General features: G+C 40.9%; 1 protein-coding gene across 1 annotated transcript in view; it reads left to right on the forward strand.

Annotated features, from left to right (window-relative positions):
* SPMIP7 (sperm microtubule inner protein 7) overlaps nucleotides 1–21,235 on the forward strand; it is a 29,293-nt gene extending 8,058 nt beyond the window's left edge. The window contains exons 3-9 of the mRNA XM_068397181.1: nucleotides 42–115; nucleotides 773–911; nucleotides 1,359–1,426; nucleotides 2,459–2,500; nucleotides 3,045–3,152; nucleotides 15,667–15,777; nucleotides 21,130–21,235. Of these exons, the coding sequence (XP_068253282.1) occupies nucleotides 42–115; nucleotides 773–911; nucleotides 1,359–1,426; nucleotides 2,459–2,500; nucleotides 3,045–3,152; nucleotides 15,667–15,777; nucleotides 21,130–21,235 (648 nt within the window). The remainder of the gene's footprint in view (nucleotides 1–41; nucleotides 116–772; nucleotides 912–1,358; nucleotides 1,427–2,458; nucleotides 2,501–3,044; nucleotides 3,153–15,666; nucleotides 15,778–21,129) is intronic.
* The last annotated feature ends 723 nt before the right edge of the window (nucleotides 21,236–21,958 follow it).

A 21,958-nucleotide genomic window follows, 5' to 3' on the forward strand; every position in this document is an offset into this window, starting at 1 on the left:
TTGATAGCATTGCTTTCTGCCATGTATTTGATATCTCTTAGGAATCAAGTTATCCTTCTGCGAGTTGGAGAGAAGAAAAAGCAAGGGACTATTTCTACAAGTCAAGTACTCAAAAGTGAGACACCGTTTCTTTTAAAAACAGTTTTTGCTTCTGCTTTGCTTCATTTTTTCATCTTCTTTTTGCTGCTATGCACCTTTAGGTAACAGGACATATAAGACTACAAAAGTTTTTCTATCACTTGGCACTTCTGGTGTTTTAACAGCATTTAGCATAGGATTCATCTCATGAACTTTAGTTATCTAAAAGCATGCATCCAGTCTGTGCCTTTCATCTCCACTTCCTCTACAGGCAGTGAAGAGAAACTGGAGTTTCCAAAAGGGCATTCTGTACATCTGTCTTCAACGCCTGTCACACACATAATATGACTAGTGTCTAATCTCTATTTATGTCTCATCTCACTTAGCTGATTATTCAAATTTAGACAAAGTAAAACCCATCAGTACTGTAAGCTAGAAGATAAACTACCTCTTTCAATTAGTGAGTGGGAAAGTCTGAAAGAAGACAAGCCTGTGAAACTGTACCATAGCTACTTGTTCTCCAATAAGCAACATATAATTCTAGGTTTTTCATTTCCCTTTAAACTAGAAATATACACCTTTGTTATTTTCTACATCCTTCTTTGTCACATAATTCCTTATTATCTAGCCACCGGTGTTATTCACTAATGATTATATGGGACCTTTTCTCTCTTCTTTTTTATTGTTGATCTAGAGCTTATGAAGAAGTTCCTTGGGATAATATATTACCTCCCAAAATCCAGCCTCCGGAATCAACAATGGAAGTGTTGGCTGATCCTGTTTCCCAGTGTTTCACAAAAAGGAGATACCACCCTGAACCTGAAATAAGCCAAGTCAGTGAACAATTTCTTGCCAATGGGTTTTAGGTTTTGCTAATGAAATGTAGCCTAAATTTTGTGTAGGTCATACACATAAGCCCACAGCAATGTTTTCAAATAAAATCAGTCCCAAGTGAGCATTTAAGGTCATCAGCACATGCCAGTAATTGCCTCAAATGATTTCATATTTTTCTCTCCCCCTCCCCTGTAAACTGGTACAGAAGATATGCATGCATAGTACCAAAAGAGAGGATAAGGATATTGACGAAAAATTGGTTGATAGGAATGATGCTGTAGCATAACAAAGCTCATGTTAAGTTGGTTTACTTGTGATTATTAAATGTAAGAATTATTATTTTTACTAAACTAAAATTCAGTCCTGCAATTGGTTCTGATTGCTGCATCTATTAAGACAAATTAATTAGATAATGTTGACTTACAAGAAGCATCTCATGATTTTAGGTTGTTGGAGGCTTCTGGGACAGATTTCAAACAAGGTCTTTTACCTCTCCACCGAGACCTGTTAATTTGTAAGTTTCATTTTTGTGTGAATATCGGGGTCCTCTGAACATTTCCTTTATGAAGTCTGTGTACAGTTTATTATTTCAAAAGAATAAATTCAGCAGCATTCTATAACTAGAGAAGTTAAGATATTCAATCAATAACTATATGAAAAGCATACTCCTGTGAGACAGTTAAATATAAAAAGCAGAACAGAAGAACTCTGTAAAGTGCATGATTGTCATGACTGTCATCTGATGTTTTCATTGAGACGTGACATTTATGAAAACACCACAGTAATCATACACAGGTACAAACTCAAGGTTTTATCTGCTGTTTGAAGAATACAAAACAATCTCAGAGTGGAGTGTTTTAGATGAACCCAGTAAAGGGTGACAGGAGGTTTAGAAGGGCTCAGATAAGAGCCAAGCAGAGATGGGGAAGGACAGGTTGGTCAAAGCAAGATACGAAAGCTAGAACTTGCCTCCTTTCCAGGCCATGAACAAGCAGGTTTGCTCGGGCAAACTCAATGGACAGGTGTGCTGCAGGGCACAGCCAGACATACAATGGGAGAGACAGGTACCTCTGCAGGGTGGAAGTGAGATAGAAAACACTATCATTATGGTTTCTTGAATGTTGCTCTTTCAAAGGAATACAGACATGGCCAGTGAGAGCAACTTGCAGGGACAGACCGAGAGAGAAATTCAGACCTGATGTTAAATTCTCCCGTGTTCTCAAGAATTGAATGGGAGAAGTGTTACAAGTAAAGAGGAGGTTCATTTTTAAAGAAAATTTGCCTATACTATCCTAGGAAATTGAAGTCCCAGTATCTGAGGTTGAAGATTCAAAGACAAGATTCTGCCTGCTGAACTGGGTCATTTAGCATATATGTCAATTTAGTCATTTACCACGGTCTTTTACCAAACTAAAATGAGCATTGCCTCATTCCAAGAGCAAAACTTTGACTTGTCACCACCTCTCTTTTGAGACCTCATAAATATTCTATCAGAATATTCTGTCTGGTGAAAAAAAAGGTGATTGATCTATTTTGTCTTTAACAGCGTAAGCCGAAGCTCTCGAACTGGTCATATCCCTTTGTATACGTAAGTACAATGTCCCTGGGTTGTTTCTACTTCCTACATTTTTGATTAAGCCCAAGCAATCCATCTCTCATTTTCTGAAGCAAGAGCTGTAGATGGCCTATGTTATCTAACCTTAAGGTGTTTTCTGGTGCCAAGGGAGAGCGTGTGCTGAGTCTCTTCTGCTTGTGGATGACTCCAGCCTTTTACCTGTAAATTAGAAATCAGGACCATTATGTCCTCTTTGGAAATTCTTCCCAGTCTGATTATGGGCATAGCCAAAAGGACAAGAGATGACACGTTTGTATCTTATTTCCATTCTTCCCAAGCCTCCTGTCTGCACATATGTACTAGAGCTGTCATTCGTTATGTCCTGCAAGTTCAGCAGATGATTGTTTTCATCTTGGGACATGCCAAGCACACAGGGCAGTTCATCTCCATGTTTTTTCTTGTGGACTGTTTTAATAAATAACTAGAATTTTGGAGCATGCAGCATATGGTTCAGCTGCCTCCACCAGCTGTCTTATGAATAATGTACTTATCTTTGATTTCCTTTCTATCCAAACAGTGGCTGTGTTGGTGCAGTGAATTTTGAAGACATTGACAATGCCGATGTAGACTTAATCCAACTTAACCATGTGCGAACTTCAAAGCCTCGCTACACAAGCACTGCATAGTATGTTTCTCTTATTAGCATGATTTTGATACTGCTTCTTGAGTTCTTGTTACTTGGGAAAGGGGAAAAAAGATCTCGTTAAAGATGTGGTCTGGGGCAAAAAGACTGAAAAAAATTGGGGAGAACGCTCCTTTTTCTTTTTAATAACTTGAATGAGGCCTGTTAACAGAGGAAACACAGTGGGCTTTCAGATTCAAGGTTAAACTTGAAAAGTCCTTTTTAATAACTGAGTCAGTAGTAAATGGCCTACAGTGGTAACTACCTACAGTGGTCGGTGTAGGCCTGTATAAATCTAAGGGTCCATTCAGCCAGGTATACAAAATTAGTCAAGGAAACTGATACAAAATTAGGAGAGAGATGTCTACTGAGATTATGGTATAACAGATTTCATCCATCTACTTGTGTTATGTTAAGCTTAAATGCAACCTGTTTTGACTAAGTATGAATTTGTCATAGAACATTAAGGCCTGATTCTTTATTGTATCACATTAGTGTTACAGTTCCAGGGAAATTATGCTCCTACACCATGCATCACGCTTTTCAACCAGAAATGTGACCCTGCCATCCATCTACTACAGAAAGGTCATAATGGACTGACAATAATTAACTGTTGGACCAAAAGCTACTCTTAGTGAGCCCATCCTGGGAAGTAAAAGCTGCCTGTGGTAACACCAGTGCAATACACTGTCTTGGTGTAATGAACTCTTCACAATCAGCAGACTCTGACCTAAGCTGGGATGAAAATCAGAGTATACTCTTCCTCCTGCTGTTAACCTTGCTAGACTAATTGTACAACCAAGTTTTAAGAACTCAGCAGGCAGCTTGCTGTTTTTCTCAATTAAGAAAGGCTGCGTGTGAAGCTAGTCTGAGCACATCTGCTAGATCATACCTCAAAACACCTGACTCATGGTTCCTGATGATGCTGAGACTACCTAACATAGGCATTCCTGTAAATGCCCTGTAGCAGAAAATAGATTCGTATTACATTCAAGGCTCAAGTGGGGAGGATATGGAAGAGAATGTTCTGAGCTTAGCATGCACCAGGAATTTCTGCTGATGTCATTCTGAAGAGAGTCCTTACTTCCAAAAAAACTATTTTTATTTTGAAACTCTGACATACTTTCATACTTCAAATGTTTCCTGTTCTTTAGTATAATAGCAGGTCTGTCGGGTAGAAGTGCGTGTGCCGTTCTTTGATGGGGGTAGTGTGACTTGAATATTGCCATGTTAAAAATGTGTTATTTTCTACTTTAGCCACTAGATGGCCTTTGAGTTTGCAAAAGCTCCCTGAATGCTATTAGGACCTTCTCCCGACATTCAGATCGATCACCCACTTTGACATGCAAAGGTTTTCACTTTAAGCCTTTCCTAAAGTTGTCTTTAGTAGCCTGAGCTGGTATTAAGCATTTATTTGCAAACGTTTGAGAAAGTAAAACGGTAGAAGTAACAACATAATGGTAAGAACTAAAAATGGTAAAACAAAAAAGAGGAAAGAGACTGTTCTATTTATTTGATCAGATTTTCTCTTTGCATAGAGCTTTCCATTCTGTCCTTTCAGTGCTCTTGCACAGTTCACATTTGTGAGGAAACTACAGAAGGGATACCTTGCTGGGGGAAGCAGAAGGAGAGAAACTGTAAAAGCAGTGTATGTGCTAAACATTCCTAGTTGCTGGGAGCTGCCTTGGAAGTAGCTGGAATTTCTGAGCGCAACCTTAAGTCTGTTCATTTATGTTTCTTACATCAGTTCCAGGGAGAATGTGTATCCTTTTGTATTGCATCACATGCTGCCACACTTGTGGGAAATGGCACATCATTCTTTACACACCCTTGCTCACTGCAGCTTAGGTTCACAGGCAAAATAAAGTGCTAAGCATTGTACAGTGGTCAAATTTGACCCATATTACTGCAACCAAACCTATTAATGTCAAGCTTGTATGTGCATAATCACAGAATCACAGAATGTTAGGGATTGGAAGGGACCTTGAAAGATCATCTAGTCCAATCCCCCTGCCGGAGCAGGATTACCTAGATCATGTCACACAGCAACGCATCCAGGCGGGTTTTGAATGTCTCCAGAGAAGGAGACTCCACAACATCTCTGGGCAGCCTGTTCCAGTGTTCAGTCACCCTCACCGTAAAGAAGGTTTTCCTCATATTTATGTGGAACCTCCTGTGTTCCAGCTTGCACCCGTTGCCCCTTGTCCTGTCAATGGATGTCACTGAGAAGAGCCTGGCTCCATCCTCATGACACTTGCCCTTTACATATTTATAAACATTAATGAGGTCACCCCTCAGTCTCCTCCAAGCTAAAGAGACCCAGCTCCCTCAGCCGCTCCTCATAAGGGAGATGTTCCACCCCCTTAATCATCTTCGTGGCTCTGCGCTGGACTCTCTCTAGCAGTTCCCTGTCCTTCTTGAACTGAGGGGCCCAGAACTGGACACAATACTCCAGATGTGGCCTCACCAGGGCAGAGTAGAGGGGGAGGAGAACCTCTCTTGACCTACTAACCACACCCCTTCTAATACACCCTAGGATGCCATTGGCCTTCTTGGCCACAAGGGCACACTGCTGGCTCATGGTCATCCTGCTGTCCACTAGGACCCCCAGGTCCCTTTCCCCCACCCTGCTCTCCAACAGGTCTGTCCCCAACTTATACTGGTACACGGGGTTATTCTTGCCCAGATGCAGGACTCTACACTTGCCCTTGTTATATTTCATTAAGTTTCTCCCCGCCCAACTCTCCAGCCTGTCTAGGTCCCTCTGAATGGCTGCACAGCCTTCTGGTGTGTCAGCCACTCCTCCCAGTTTGGTGTCATCAGCGAACTTGCTGACAGTGCACTCTATTCCCTCATCCAAGTCATTACTGAATATATTGAATAGTACTGGTCCCAGAACCGACCCTTGAGGGACTCCACTAGATACAAGCCTCCAACTGGACTCTGTCCCATTGACCACCACTCTCTGGCTTCTTTCCTTCAGCCAGTTCACAATCCACCTCACTACCCGATCATCCAGACCACAATTCCTCAGTTTAGCTGCGAGGATGCTGTGGGAGACCGTGTCAAACGCTTTACTGAAATCGAGATAGACCACATCCACTGCTTTACCATCATCTATCCACCGGGTTATGTCCTCATAAAAGGCTATCAAGTTGGTTGAGCATGACTTCCCCTTGGTGAAGCCATGTTGACTGCCCCTAATGATCCTCTTATCCTCGATGTGCCTAGAGACAGCACCAAGGACAAGTTGTTCCATCATCTTTCCAGGGATGGAGGTGAGGCTGACCGGTCTATAGTTACCCGGGTCATCCTTCTTGCCCTTTTTGAAGACTGGAGTGACATTCGCTTTCCTCCAGTCCTCAGGCACCTCTCTTGTTCCCCACAACTTAGCAGAGATGGAGCGTGGCCTAGCAATGACTTCCGCCAGCTCCCTCAGCACCCGCGGTTGCATCCCATCAGGGCCCATGGATTTATGGACGTCCAGATTGCTTAATTGGTCCCTGACCCAGCCCTCATCAACCAAGACAGACTCTTCCTCTATCCTGACTTCCTCTGGGGCCTCAGGGGTCCGGGACTCCTCAGGACAGCCTCCAGCAGTATAGACAGAGGCAAAGGCGGCATTCAGTAACTCCACCTTCTTTTTATCCTCTGTCTCCACGGCTCCCACCTCATTCATCAGTGGGCCTACATTGCCTCTAATGTTGGTTTTACCTGCATTGTATTTGAAGAAGCTCTTTCTGTTGTCCTTGACCTCTCTTGCAAGGTTTAATTCCAAGGAGGCCTTGGCTTTCCTAGTTGCCTCCCTACATCCTCTGACAACAGATTTATATTCCTCCCAAGTGGCCAGCCCCTCCTTCCATGATCTGTACACTCTCTTCTTCCACTTGAGTTTGCCCAGCAGTTCCCTGTTTAACCATACAGGTCTCCTGGTACCCTTTCTTGACTTCCTACCTGCTGGGATGCTCTGATCTTGAGCTCGGAAGAAGCAGTCCTTGAATGCTAACCAACTATCTTGGGCCCCCTTACCTTCTAGTACCCTGTCCCATGGGATTTCCCCTAACAATTGCTTGAAAAGGCCAAAGTTGGCCCTACTGAAGTCCAGGGTTGTGATTCTGCTAGATATTCTGTTCGTGCCACATGAGATCCTGAACTCCACCATCTCATGGTCACTACAACCAAGGCTGCCCTCAACCTTCACCTCTTCAACCAGACCCTTCTTGTTAGTGAGAACAAGATCCAGCAGCGCTCCTCTCCTAGTTGGCTCATCCACCATTTGCATCAGTAAGTTATCATCAATGCACTGGAGGAACCTCCTGTACTGAGGATGGCTGGCTGAGTAGGCCTTCCAGCAAATATCAGGGTAGTTGAAATGATGTACCATTCTGATTGTTTTATCTCACCTCCTGCACGTCATCTGATTTCACACAGCCTTCATCTAACTTGTAACTTCTGCTTGAATTAGAACATAAAATAGTGTAAAATTATTACTGAGAAATGTGCTTTAAAAATACAGCACACATAACATACAACATAGTGCTGAACAGACATTTCTGAGTTTGAAGGGAAGTTAGCAGAGCTATTAACCTGTAGTTCTGCCATGTCATATGGCTGTTGCTGTAGAGCTTTGAGGAATAGAAGCTGATGTGTACACTGTGCTGCAGACAGACATATTGTCTGGATCTCTTTGCAGCGTGTGGTATCATTGTGGATTTATAAGTTTGAGCAACAGGTTCTGTATTACTTCCTCTGTTGTTTTCCATGTCATTTTCCCAGTTTTTAGTGAGTGAGGCCATGGGTTTCATTGATTTGTGGCAATCAGGAGACCAAAATCTCTGAGACCTAAAAGATTCTGACATCTCACAGCTGTGAAAAACTCAATTCCACCTGAAAAATTCTATTAAGTTCTTCATAAAGTATATTTATTCTCTATAATTGTCAGACATCAATTGCTATGATTTTAAGCAGAAGAAAGAAGAAAGTCAGAAAGAAGACATAAAAGTATCCCTGTATTTTTTTTTCTCTTTGTATGTTTGCCAGTAGTTCTAGAAAGATGCGTAAAGGAGCCTTAGCTCCTAGACTCCCAACAAAATCATTGAGAAGTTAGAGATATGCTTTGGACTTTTAGAAGCCTAAATATGCCTTGTAAGTCTGTAAAATGTAAAAATCTCTTTGTAAATAGTCACTTTCACTCTTTCATGGACTAGCAGTTGCACTTCCTGCCTCTAGCACTCGGGCAACAGCATCGACGCTCAGGCATTGCTCCGGAGTGAGACGCTCTTCTTCTCCAGACCATGCAAGAAAGTGGTTGCCATTCAAATTATTAGCAAAGCTGAAAGTAGCTAAGAGTCATCTGTCATGTAATTTTGCAGAGACAAACAGGAAGAGTGGTGAACCTGGGCATATTTTGTATGTTACCCTTGCACCCACCCTCTCTTCCTTTTGGCAGAACAGGAAACCGTCTTCTGTTTTTCTTCTTTTTCTTAAGGAATTAAAAAAAAAAGATAAAAGTCATGACTTATGCTGCAGTTGAGCCTCAAAGCTCAGTTCCTCTCATTCTCTTCCAGGCTTTCATTAAAGCCTGTCTTGGGGGAAAGGGATCAATTACATAATCTCTTGAGGTCTGTTCCAGCCCTGGAATGCATCATCATTCTTAATATCCTTGGTTTGTGTATGCACTCCTGAATCTGCTTCAGGGTGAACTTATTCCTCTCTTTCATCCTTGGTTATGTTGCAATGCATGCCTAAAAGCTGGAATCTTCTATCATTTCTTTGCCAAGGACAACATACAAATCTTTTTTTAAAAAAAAGCCAGTCAAAAAATTAGGAAGTTGTTCTGAAAGCGCACTCCAAAAATCTCTTTCTAATGCAGTCCTTTTTCACCAACAGATATCCAAAGATGTTTTATAAAACTTATCGTGATCTCGTTTTACAGCTCAGTCCTCCATCAAGCGGACTACATTGTCAGAGCACAGGAGTTGTAGGCTTGAATCTTGTCTTTTTATGCCACTGACTAGCGAGATTCCAAACTGAATGCTTTGATGCTTTTTTGTGTTTTCATTGAACGGTGATTGTGGTGTTTTGTTAGGTATACTGGGCAACATTTGTCCAGTGGATCAAGTGACTTTTATTGTGTTTTTAAATTTACTGGTTTTTTTGTGCATAGTTTCTTTTTCTTGTGGGTTTTTTTTTTCCCTACTTTCTTTACTTGTCTGCCTACTTTAAACTCTCTTCTTGTATTTGCTTTCTTTTCTTTCAAAACCATGAAGTGTGAATTCCATTGGAATTAATTAGTTAAAGGTATCTACTTAACAAGATTTCCTGAACAGGGATAGAATTGAGTATCTGTTCTTATATCTTGCAGAACTGAGACCTCTGTGATTTGTTTTAGAAGACTTTGGAGTCTGAATTGATTCTGTCTGTTTTCCTTGGTTATTTTTGCTTTGTTTCTTACTGATGTGATTATTAATTACTTGCTTATAATATTTATTTATTTGTAGAAGTTGAATACTGCATTTGGTTCTATATGTCACGTAGCTAACCATATACTAGGTAGGGAAGCAACTCAGAGCTAAAGAGTGTGTTTTGTACACTTAGCCAGGCTTTCAAAAATAGCTCAGCAACCACACATGAAAACCAGAATTCTGAAAGAGCTCACATTCTGGGTGCATGTTGATTGCTAAGCTCCTATGAAAATCTGGCCACAAACACCACAATGAAACTTTTAGGTGCTGAGCACTTCTAAAAATCTGATCTCCGGTGTGTAACTGCTGCTCCAACCCAAATGTGTATCAAAGAAGAGGACGATGGTCTGAATTCTGAGGAAACACTGTATTTTCAGCTCCCTTGAGCAAGTTACACAGGGGAGGAAACTTCTCAGCACAGCTACAGTGACTTCCCAGGAAGGCTCAGATGGCTAAATTCTCTGGGCATTTTTGAGAGGCTCCACGTTATTAATAACTGAAAATAAGTAACAACCCAATTCATTCTTTCTTGTTGTTAACAACTACTTTGAAAAAACATCTCTTTCTTATTGAGAGGTGCATTTTGAACCTAATAATTTTGAAAAACATACAGAAACTGGTTTTACTGCATCATATGGATTCCCAGCGTAATCATCTGCTGTTCTCTTTTTCTTAAACACCTTTATAGGTATGTAATTTTGTATAATTCTCCTTCATCCCTAGTCACCAGCTTTTTCCTTTGTTGACCTCTTCCCCAATCAGCTGCTGAAACAAGGTTATTCTCTATGTGGTATTTTAGTTCTGCAGGTGTTTTAAGGGTCAATGGAAAAAAAGCCTCCCACACTGGTGATGGGGATTTCCTCTGTAGCATTCATGGGCTGGGCTCTGCTAAGTGCTCAGTCTGACAGACACAAATAACTCTCCTCCTTGGCGTTGTTAGAACTCCCTTACACCCTCAGTGAGTTAACAGTACTTAGTAGTAATAGTGTAGCGCACTTAGTGCATTCCAGCGTACGCAGCAACAGTTCATATCAATCAAGTGTTCTGTCTGCCTCGTGCTTTCCTCTTTTGTGTGTCTTTCGTGTTATAGCACAGCAACTTCCTGATTTCTCACTGTGGTACTTATGGCAACCTACCTCTTGCAATTTGACAAAAGGAATTAGGACAGAGATTATGTTTTCTTGTTCCATATTAAAAGTCTCTGCCTCCAGAATTAAGTACAAAATCTGGCAGTCATTAGCATTTTAAAACTTGCTACTCATAATTCATCAGCTCTCATAATGCTCAGTAGAGGGCAGTGCTTACACAATACATATGCATTCTAACAAAGCGTTATTTACTTAGCAGCACTTCTGAAGCATCAACTCATTAATTGCCCTAACACTGGTAAAGTAGATTATAGTATAAGTTCTTGAAAGATGAACAATGAGGAGGCTGAAGTGACTTGTCCATGGCCACAGTTATCTGTGTCAGGGAGAGGATAGGATCTGACCAAAATCCATTTCTGGAAGCAGTTGATTGAAATGGGAACTTAATACATACAGTTTCTAAGACAAAGTTCCAAGTATTTCAAGTCCTGCAGTTCTTGCACAAAGCTATTCTCTGAAAGCTATTCTTGCACAAAGCTATTCTCTTCATTCTTGGTTTCTCGAGCACATTGAGCAAAATGCTACTATCACATCAGTATATCTGTAGTGACTTAAGTCATATTTCTTCAGTGTAGTCAGCTTCCAACTGACTCTGTGCGTGTATCCCTTATCATTTCAAGTTACCACAGAAACCTCACGGGCCACAATTGGCTGGAGACAGGACCCTCTGCTGCCTTGCACCTTGCATAGTCATTTTCATGGGCTGCCTAAGAGCTTTCCCACAATGTATCTTTTCTTCAGAAACCGACAGCTTGTCCACCATGTATGCTTTTTTAGTGATTTTCCAGTTTGAGTCATTTGGGGTTGAGGGTGGGGGATGCTGAAATATCCTACTTTGACATTTTCCAAATGAGATTTTATTGCTTGCTTGAAATGCTTTCTTGTTTCTGAAAAATGTTACTAAAATGTTACTAAAATATTAGTTAAAAGGGCAGTTGAAAAAGTTGAAAGCAGAATAAAACTGATTGAAATTGTAGAAACAAAATGTTGCAGTTCAACGTGATTCAAAATATTTATGGGGAATTACCATTTTGATGGTTTTATCATTTTAGAAACCCCAAATCCATTTTTAAATACCCATTCCCTATCCTGCTTTGATGTCTGAGGGAGAAGGGTATGAAACGCAACCCAGAATGCTCTGTTCAAAAATCCTGTCAGTCCCATTCTTCACTCTGCTTGGAGCACCTTGTTTTGGCTTCACAAGTTCTCTCGTGTATATTCTTTCCCAACACAAGAGACTGTATGCATTGAGTTTCCTGATGTAGGATCACATCTCAGGCATTTTTAATACAGGTTATTCTGTTTGGCAAATAAGGTCATGGAAAAAAAGGAAGGGCCACAAATGTGTGACGTGGCAGTCTTCCTGGAAGGGAATTTGAGGTGGAAGCCAGTTGCAAGTCTTATGTACTGTAAGTGAGACCTGAGGTGCCTATTTTGTAATTGCAGTAACCAGAAGAGCTAGTTAATGACTTAATCTGGTGATTTAGTTCTATGAGATTTATACAACAGTGCTTCTAAGAAAGAGTAAAATGTTAGGAACTCTTCGCTTGTAAGTGCAAGGTAAGAATCTACCAGATTGCTTTCACTAGACAGAATTTTTGCACAAAAAACTTGGATACCTCAGTCACTCAAGCTGAAGTGCTAGATCCAAGGTTTTCAAGAATTACAAATTACTTGGGGGAATCTTGATTTTGCTCCCATAAAAAACAGTTGGCATGGAATTTACATGGCAAACCTGGGCATCCAATGCCCTAGAGACACCCTAGAGCATCACTACCAGCTGCTGCTTCAGGATAATATGGGTCTCCTGCAGGTCCTGTGCTATAGGGGGTTATCTCAGATACCTTAAGGCATCTCAAATAGCTCTAAATGCCAGTATGGGTGGCCAACTAAATTAAGTCCACACTGTTTTTCCTGAACACTATCAGGAAATAAAAATCTTCAGACATCCCAAGATGGACATACAAAACAGAGGCACACCAGAGCAGAGGAACTCAGAATCACTACATTCCACTTGAAAAATCTTAGCGCTTGCACAGATTCAACTGTCAACACTGTATGTTTCTTATTCTTGGTACTAAGAGCTGCTAGCATGATAACAAGGAAGTGTATGAACAAGAGAGATGTCATGGTTACAGAAAGAAAGCTTGATGACGACAGCAAAACCACAGAGGAGTTTTGTATATTGCCCAGTGGTAGCCTGGCACTTACTTGTTTTCTTTGGCAGCAACAATCTGGTTTAGCAGCTCATTAGAGAAAACACACAAGAGCTAGACAGCATGATCCAAAAACAAAAAAACAAAGGGGTATTTTTTTTAACCTCAGTTTCTTCTGCTTTATCACATACATAACCGCAGCACATTTTTGCATCTTCTTTGCAGGTTCCCAGGAGAGCAGCTGCTTTACTGTAGTGTAAGCTTTCTTACTATCCTGGTACTTTTAGCTTCTCTCTGCCCATCTCTCTTCTGTTTCAGAGCTACATCCTTCCCATATGTGATGAACATACCAACTTCAATCCTTTCTAACAGACAGTCCAGAACAAATCTTCATCTTGGGTCATCTCTCAGGCTTGATTTTAGAATAACATTTGTCCATTTATGATGCTTTTCTCTTTTCTTCTAGTTTTGCAGGTTTTAAAGGTCAGAAGATTTTATCAATCAGATCCCTCACAGTGCATAATGTATTTGAATATCTCCACAGTTGTATAGTTATTATGTGATCTAACTCCCAATAGGCTTATAAAGTGTTGCAAGTTAATATGGGACTTCTTGTTGTGATCTCCTTCTCTTCTCTGTAACACTCATACAATTTCAAGGAAGTCAACGGAGTTTCTTTATTACATGTGAGAGATGTATCTTGGTATGTAGCACATCACCAGGCAAATAAAACTCTGTTCATAGTCTGACTGATTCCTTCAAAGTGATATCACTTTTTCAGTTTTGGCTGAATGCATGTGCTTATACTCACAGCCACCCAATGTCCATTGTGTCCCTCAGTGGGATCCCTGCGTACATACATGAAATTTTCTACACAGATCTACTTCATCTGCAGATAGCCTGACATGAAAAAGCAAATTTGTCTGCAAGCCATTTTGTCCAATTCTGAAAATATGTTCCATTGCTGTATTATATTTTCAAGCCTACTTGTTACCCGTGCATGGCTGCTATCAAGACAGAGAGTAGATTTGTTACTTGCTTAGACAACTACTTGGTGATTCCCTAGAGGTAACAGCTTCCCAAGTGCTACAAAACTGGTGTACTGATTCTACAAAGCCGTCTTCTCTAGAGGATCACATACTGGAGCATAGCCCTGGGAGTAAAGTAGTGTATGAATGTATGGGTTAGTGCAAGGCTATTCCAAAATAAGACAAAGAACTAGATAGTCTTTCTGCTAACCGCAGGTACAAAGACTACAACATATACCGCTGGTGCTCCTGTGGCAAGTATAGTTCACACACAGTCCTTTGTTATAACTGTGGTAGGTAGATACAGCATTTTGTCATTACCTCTGCTATTCTGGTGAGGACTTTCAGAGCCAAGTTTCCTAGTACACAAATCAAATAATTTTCTGATAAACCACGTCTTGCATGTATGTCCAGTTTTGCATCCTGTGCTGAACTTAGTTGTAGAGAAGTAGCTGATCAGCTGTACTGAAACTAATAGCTCTATGAATTTTATAATTAAAGGAACTGTTTATTTTTACCCAGAGTATAGGGGAACCAAAAAATACCTCAGAGATTATTTTAAAGGAGGCACTGTTATCATTCTTGCAGTCTGAAGACCCACAAAGGGCTAATGCAGGCAAGGTTTACAATCCCAAGTATTTAGTTGATTCAGTGGATGAAACAGCTTGTCATGAACTCTTACCTCCATGTGTATGGGCAGTCTGCATGTATGTATAATTCAGCAGTGTCCTATTTTGTGCTGTCTGTAGAGAACAGTACTGATGATACTCTCTGAATAACTTAGTGCTGCAAAAAAGCTGTCGTATTGGGGGCTTAGATTGCTTTAGTTTTAATCTTCGTGGATTCTCTCTCTGAATCCATATTAGTACCTTCTTTTTTTTCTTTAATTTTGTCCGATAGAATGTTGCAGCAATTGCTATCAAAATTTTCTGTTGTGCTACCTCAGATAAGTAGAATGCTTTCCTCTGTCTCTTTAAGGAACTTTCTTTTTGAATTTCACATTAAAACTTAGCATCAGAATTAACAAAAGGCTTTAGTTTTCCAAGATGTGACACTTACTGTCTCAGTCCACTGGTGTACTCAAGCTAGAATTTCAGTTGATGTGTCTAAGCAGTGTTAATAATACTACATATACATGTAAATACATTTTTAATAAATTATAGGGGACATTTAGAGAACTTTAGAATCATTTAGGAGATCATTTTGTGTTTTAGACCATGAGAAATCATACCTGTTGGCCTAAAGCCTGCTACCTAAATTCCATGTTTGAAGGCGGAACCTAAATATGAGCTAAATCTGTAATACATTTTTAAAGAATATTTCCTTGCTTTTTGTGCTCTTTGAGAACCCCGTGACCCTGTTTGTTCTTTGGGATTAAATATTGCTTGTAATCATGAATATCATACAGATATTCAATCTAAACAACTGGGGGGGGGGGGGAAGGAAAAGTCACTAAAGAACTCACTTTTGCCATGTCTAACCAAAGATTTTGGGTCAGATCATCAGCTAGATCATCAAAAAGTTGATTCACTGATCTTAAAGAAGCTATATCAGTTCATATGTTCTAGGACTACACATTATATTATGAAGAGTTTTTACCCCATCCATATTTGATAAACACTAGCTATTTTAGAACTGATTTGTAAGTCGTATTTCAAGCCTATAGTAATTTAATTTACTCTTTCTCCACCCCCCACTCCCCTTTTAACTTTTTCCTTTAGCACTCCAAATATCCCTGGATACACTGGCAAGGTTCATTGGTCAGCAATCCACCCGGCAAATTCCAATCATCTTCCATCGACAACCCCATCAATAATTGGACGAAAGCCTGGGTAGGTATGAGCTAAATTTCTCAGCTTGTTCAGAAAGATTACAGGGAAAATACTAATGGCATTTATTTAGTTAAAGAACAATTAAATCATAGAATCATAGAATAGCAGGTTTGAAGGGACCTCAAGGATCATCTGGTCCAGCCTTTCTTGGCAAAAGCACAGTCTAGACAAGACGGCCCAGCACCCTGTCCAGCTGAACCTTAAAAGTGTCCAATGTTGGGGAATGTTAAGCATGACATTCCATTGGCTTAAAAAATACAGAACAGTTGGAGCTGGATCCCACCATGTTATTGTCATGCTAATCTGAAATCCTTTTGAGGTTTTAGAATTTTTCTGGAACGTAGTTATTGGGAAGGTACTTTAACACTGAGGTAAATCATGATTTCTAAATGTGGATTATTTCTACACTGAGAGTTTTTTTCTTTAGCTACGGTCACTAAGTCATTGTTTAAGTGACTACTTTTTTTTGATTGATTGATCTGTGTGTATTTTGGAAGAGGCTCATGAATGTCAAAGTTACAAATTCCCAAAAGAAAAATGTGTGGTGTTGTATTTCCAAAGTGGTGTTGGCAGACTTATGAAATGGGTATTTGCTGTACAAAAACAGCTGTTAAAAATGGGTGGGTTTACTCAGAAGGCAGTGAGAGGCAAAATCATGTCATGCCCCACACCGATGCAGCTCAGGACCCTGTGACTATGAAATCATCATAGCCCCACGTCACTATTGTGGCTACCTCATGAAGTGAGTTAATAATTTTTATTCTCTCTTGTTCTTCCATACAAGGCTTATTAAAACTATGGGCCAGGATAAGTATTTAGGTGTCTAACTCTTGTTGGTTTCAAAAGAGCTGGACACCTCAGAACAGCTGAAAATTGGTTTTCCTTGTTAGCACAAAGAGCTTCTGACATTGGCAAAGGACCAACATAGCGTTTCTCGCAGTAGCCTCAGAATAGCTTAATAGCTGTTTGTTTCCCCTCTCTCCTTTATGATTTTGTGCTTTAGATCCCGATTTCCTGTTATCCATAATGATCTAGGACATGGTGACACTATCCCAAGTTTCCATGTTTTCCTGAGAAATTTATCTTCCATTAAACTGTTTAATTGGCCTTAGAATTCTTCTCGCAACACATCACACCTCTTTTTCAGCACTGCTAGTGAAAAGTATCCAGAAAAGGCTTGAGGAGCTTTAGGGAGCTGCCTGGCTTTTCAAGAACTCACCTTGTCAAGTGTTTCATCATTGTGCAAAATGCACTGAATTCCATTTCTGCTGCCCTTCATCCATTCACCTTTGCTCTTTTTCTCTTGTGGTTATACTTGGAAAATAGGCAGTCACCTGTAGTCACAGTTTGCAGTTGACAGGGAATGAAAAGACACAACAGAGTCCTGAGTAGGCTAATAAAGCTGAACTCGGAGCAGCCTGGTGCAATACTAACTTGCTTGTAAATGTCACAGACAAATAAAAAGGCAAATGTGTCTTAGCAAAGATCATTGACAGACTTCAGACAGATACAAGATTTCAAGAGCAAAAGGGCAGGCGCCACTGTGATCTAAGAAAGGAAAACACATCTGTTACTTCCTTTTACTTTCTACAGTTGTTACTGTGGGTGTAGTTCATAGTGGATGAATTTTCTTAGTTTTCAGTGGATAGCAAGAACAGGGTTCTCATTCTGTGCTGATGGAGACTTTTCAGAACCAGGATAGAATCCCTTGCCTTTTTTGAAGAAGAGTGTGTAGGAAACAGACAGCAAGCATAATCATACCCAGACATTGTAAACCAAGGTTTACCACCCTTTTTCTGAGCTGAGTGGTACATGGGGGTGGAACCACTGGTTGCAAAATTATAACAGTCCTATTTTACTTTCTCTGGGGCTACTTGTGGAGTAAGATAGTACTCACTGACTTAAGGTGGAGGATCGTAGCCCTCTATGAAACTGCTATGTAAAACTATTAGGGATGCTGGGAATCTCCCCCCATGGGCATTAGTTAATGATGCCCATAAAAGAGAGATGTTTAACATTTGATTCCTTCCCTTCATAAAATAAATTATAAAAGTCCTGATGATTTCTGTGGTCACAGGTTAAGCTAGACTGTACTGGAGAGGTGAAGAGAGGTTATTCCTGGAATTTGGGGTCAGACTAGCCCAACTTTGGTCTGGAGAAAAGGAGGCTCAGGGGAGACCTTATCACTCTCTACAACTACCTGAAAGGAGGTTGTAGTGAGGCAGGACTCAATCTCTTCTCACAAGTAGCAAGTGATAGGACGAGAGGAAATGGCCTCAGGTTGTGCCAGGGGAGGTTTAGATTGGATATTAGGAAAAATTTCTTCACTGAAAGGGTTATCAAACATTGGACCAGGCTGCCCAGGGAAGTGGTGGAGTCAACATCCCTGGAGGTATTTAAAAGATGTGTAGATGTGGTGCTTAGGGACATGGTTTAGCGGTGGACTTGGCAGTGCTAGGTTAACAGTTGGACTCAGTGATCTTAAAGGTCCTTTCCAACCAGAACAATTCTATGGTTCTATTTGGAACTCACCTCCACATGCATTTCATGTAGGATGTGATCTCATTCTTACTGTTTTTAAAATGATGAGCCCTTTTTTTTTGTCTCTTTGATTATTCTGAAGCCATAACTAATAATTTCTCAGAAAGTAGCAAGTGATTGCATGTGGTGGATGCTTTTATAGCTGCTATATTTGACATGTCTACAATATACAGTCAGTCTCCTGAAGACAATTATGGGTATCAGAGGGAGTCTCTTGTCTACTGCTAACATGGTCTAATAAATGTTCCTGTCAAAAGTATCAGCAATATCAGATAGACCAGGCAGCATGCAACCATTTCTGCACTGTATTTCTGTCGCGTGGAGCTTCCACAGTATGTGGGGCAAAATCCTTTATACCTGTTTTAAGCATTCTAAACTCAACAGGATTGTATAGGATATCGAACAGACGAAATTTTTTTTTCATCTTTGAATATGAGTAGTATTTTTATGTGTCAAGCTTTATTGATGCATTTTTATTGTATTTTTATTTCCAGGTAATCCCAAGGTGAAGTCAGAAAATTTCAAAGTCCTTTAGTGCAATTAAATTCTGGCAGCATTGTTTAGCTTTTGCATAGGAAGAAATGTTTTATGTGTTGTTTTGTGTTCTGTTTTGTGTTTAAATGAACTGTTTATTGCTACCCAGAAAACACAAATCCATCTGCACCACGAGTTCTATGGAATGTGTTTGCCTTGCCATAGTTAATATAAGGTAGTGATAGATTTAGTTTGATTTTAGAGAGACTGATTGAACCTTTTCAGCAAGTTGCTTTGGAGATTTCAAAAGGGATCTCTAGGTCAGAAGAAAGTATTTTTTGTTTGGAGAGTGAGTGAACATAAGACTCTGTGGTCAGTTCTGTGTCAGCCCTGCTTTTGATTAGGTGTTTTGCCGTAGAAGGGCTACACCAACTTAAGTTGTAGGTATAAGATTATTTATAGTGCCTCTTCCTGTAAAAGATTAGAAGAATGTCAGAAGAAGCAGAAATTGTTCCCTCCCAGACAGTATCCAGCATATTTTCTAATCCCCATCCCAGTATTCTGTACCATGACAACTGGGCACCTAAAGCAGGCGTGTCATGGTGCCAGCAAAGAATTTTTTCTAGGCTTGAAAGCCAAACGTCCAGCATCACCAGAGTTAGCCCTCCAGGCACCACAGGGCCTCATGTGCTTGAATGCATTCAGCATGGTCATGGCAGTTCTCCACAGTGTGCAGGTTAGTTGTAAAGCAACTGTGTGTATCCAAGAAAGGCTGAAAAGAGGCAAGAGGCAGAACATAACATACCTTTCTTACAGCTGATGTAGGAATCTGTCTTTCAGCACATTACGTACATCCAGAAAGTAAGATTTAAAACTTCTAGGAAGATTTGCCACCATTGTTCTTAAGGGGGCTGATTTTAATACTATCACAGAATCACAGAATCACAGAATGTTAGGGATTGGAAGGGACCTTGAAAGATCATCTAGTCCAATCCCCCTGCTGGAGCAGGATTACCTAGATCATGTCACACAGGAACACGTCCAGGTGGGCCTTGAACGTCTCCAGAGAAGGAGACTCCACAACCTCTCTGGGCAGCCTGTTCCAGTGTTCAGTCACCCTCACCGTAAAGAAGTTTTTCCTCATATTTATGTGGAACCTCCTGTGTTCCAGCTTGCACCCATTGCCCCTTGTCCTGTCAAGGGATGTCACTGAGAAGAGCCTGGCTCCATCCTCATGACACTTGCCCTTTAAGCTCCCTCAGCCTCTCCTCATAAGGGAGATGTTCCACCCCCTTAATCATCTTCGTGGCTCTGTGCTGGACTCTCTCTAGCAGTTCCCTGTCCTTCTTGAACTGAGGGGCCCAGAACTGGACACAATATTCCAGATGTGGCCTCACCAGGGCAGAGTAGAGGGGGAGGAGAACCTCTCTCGACCTGCTGACCACACCCCTTCTAATACACCCCAGGATGCCATTGGCCTTCTTGGCCACAAGGGCACACTGCTGGCTCATGGTCATCCTGCTGTCCACTAGGACCCCCAGGTCCCTTTCCCCCACCCTGCTCTCCAACAGGTCTGTCCCCAACTTGTACTCATACCTGGGGTTGTTCTTGCCCAGATGCAGGACTCTACACTTGCCCTTGTTATATTTCATTAAGTTTCTCCCCGCCCAACTCTCCAGCCTGTCTAGGTCCCTCTGAATGGCTGCACAGCCTTCTGGTGTGTCAGCCACTCCTCCCAGTTTGGTGTCATCAGCGAACTTGCTGACAGTGCACTCTATTCCCTCATCCAAGTCATTAATGAATATATTGAATAGTACTGGTCCCAGTACTGACCCTTGAGGGACTCCACTAGACACAGGCCTCCAACTGGACTCTGTCCCACTGACCACCACTCTCTGGCTTCTTTCCTTCAGCCAGTTCACAATCTACCTCACTACCCGATCGTCCAGACCACACTCCCTCAGTTTAGCTGCGAGGATGCTGTGGGAGACCGTGTCAAACGCTTTACTGAAATCAAGATAGACCACATCCACAGCTTTACCATCATCTATCCACCGGGTTATGTCCTCATAAAAGGCTATCAAGTTGGTTAAGCATGACTTCCCCTTGGTGAAGCCATGTTGACTGCCCCTAATGATCCCCCTATCCTTGATGTGCCTAGAGACAGCTATGTACTATGTACTAATGTACTATGGAACATTGCAAATTATTAATATTCTCTGAGGCAAATGGGCATAACTGTTTATGAAGAATGCAGTGAGAGGGAAGAAGAGGGAATGTTTAGCAATACGAGAACATGCTTAAAAAGTCTTTTTCTCTGTCTTTTTGTGACTGCAGATACATAGCAAAACACGGAAGCTCGTCTCAGTATAATCCCCAGGGACCTTTATTTCAGACGGTGACTCCAGTTAGTCCTCAGAATTCTTTCAACAAGAGAGAATGAAAAATTATTACAATTTAGAAAGTGTCAATCCTTTTTACCTGCATAACTGAGCGCCTCAGTGTCTGACAGTGAGGAGGAAGGAAATGTGTGAAGATGTGTGGATACTTTAAATACGGAACAAAAATAAAATAACATAGAAGTGGGTGTTTGTGGTAGACCTTATTACATTATTCTCATATTTATGACTTACTAACGTTGACAGTTAAAACCAATTGAAAACAAGAGGAGTCGTAAGTCAAAGGCTTGAAACTTGCTCTCTGTACTGGATTGCCTTGTTAACTAAGGTAGAAAATGATGCTGTAGCTGTTCCATCCCTTGACATAAACATTTTGTGTATATATATACACACATACATGTTCAGACACATACGTAAATGTATTATTAACTAAGAAATCATTACAGAGCAGCAGCCCTTCTCACCAGCTGTCCTGAGCGTGCCTTGCAAAGATGGTTAAATGTCACAGAGCGAGATTTTAATCTTTGCCTATCTGGCTCTGTGTGTAGTAGTGAATAAAAGGAGCCAAGGTATGTTCCCTGGTCTGGAGGCTAATTAAGACTGTGTGGCTTGCACCCATGCTTAAATTCGCTTATGCTTAAACTGAAAATAGTTAGATACGGAAGATGGAGGGCCAGTACTTAAGCCTTTGTCTTGGAACTGTTTTATTTTCTGGTGTTAGTGTAGACATCACAAGGAAGTTGCATCCCTGAGAAAGGAAGACCAAA

The sequence above is a fragment of the Nyctibius grandis genome, chromosome 3 (assembly GCF_013368605.1).
Source record: "Nyctibius grandis isolate bNycGra1 chromosome 3, bNycGra1.pri, whole genome shotgun sequence".
NCBI lineage: Eukaryota > Metazoa > Chordata > Aves > Nyctibiiformes > Nyctibiidae > Nyctibius > Nyctibius grandis.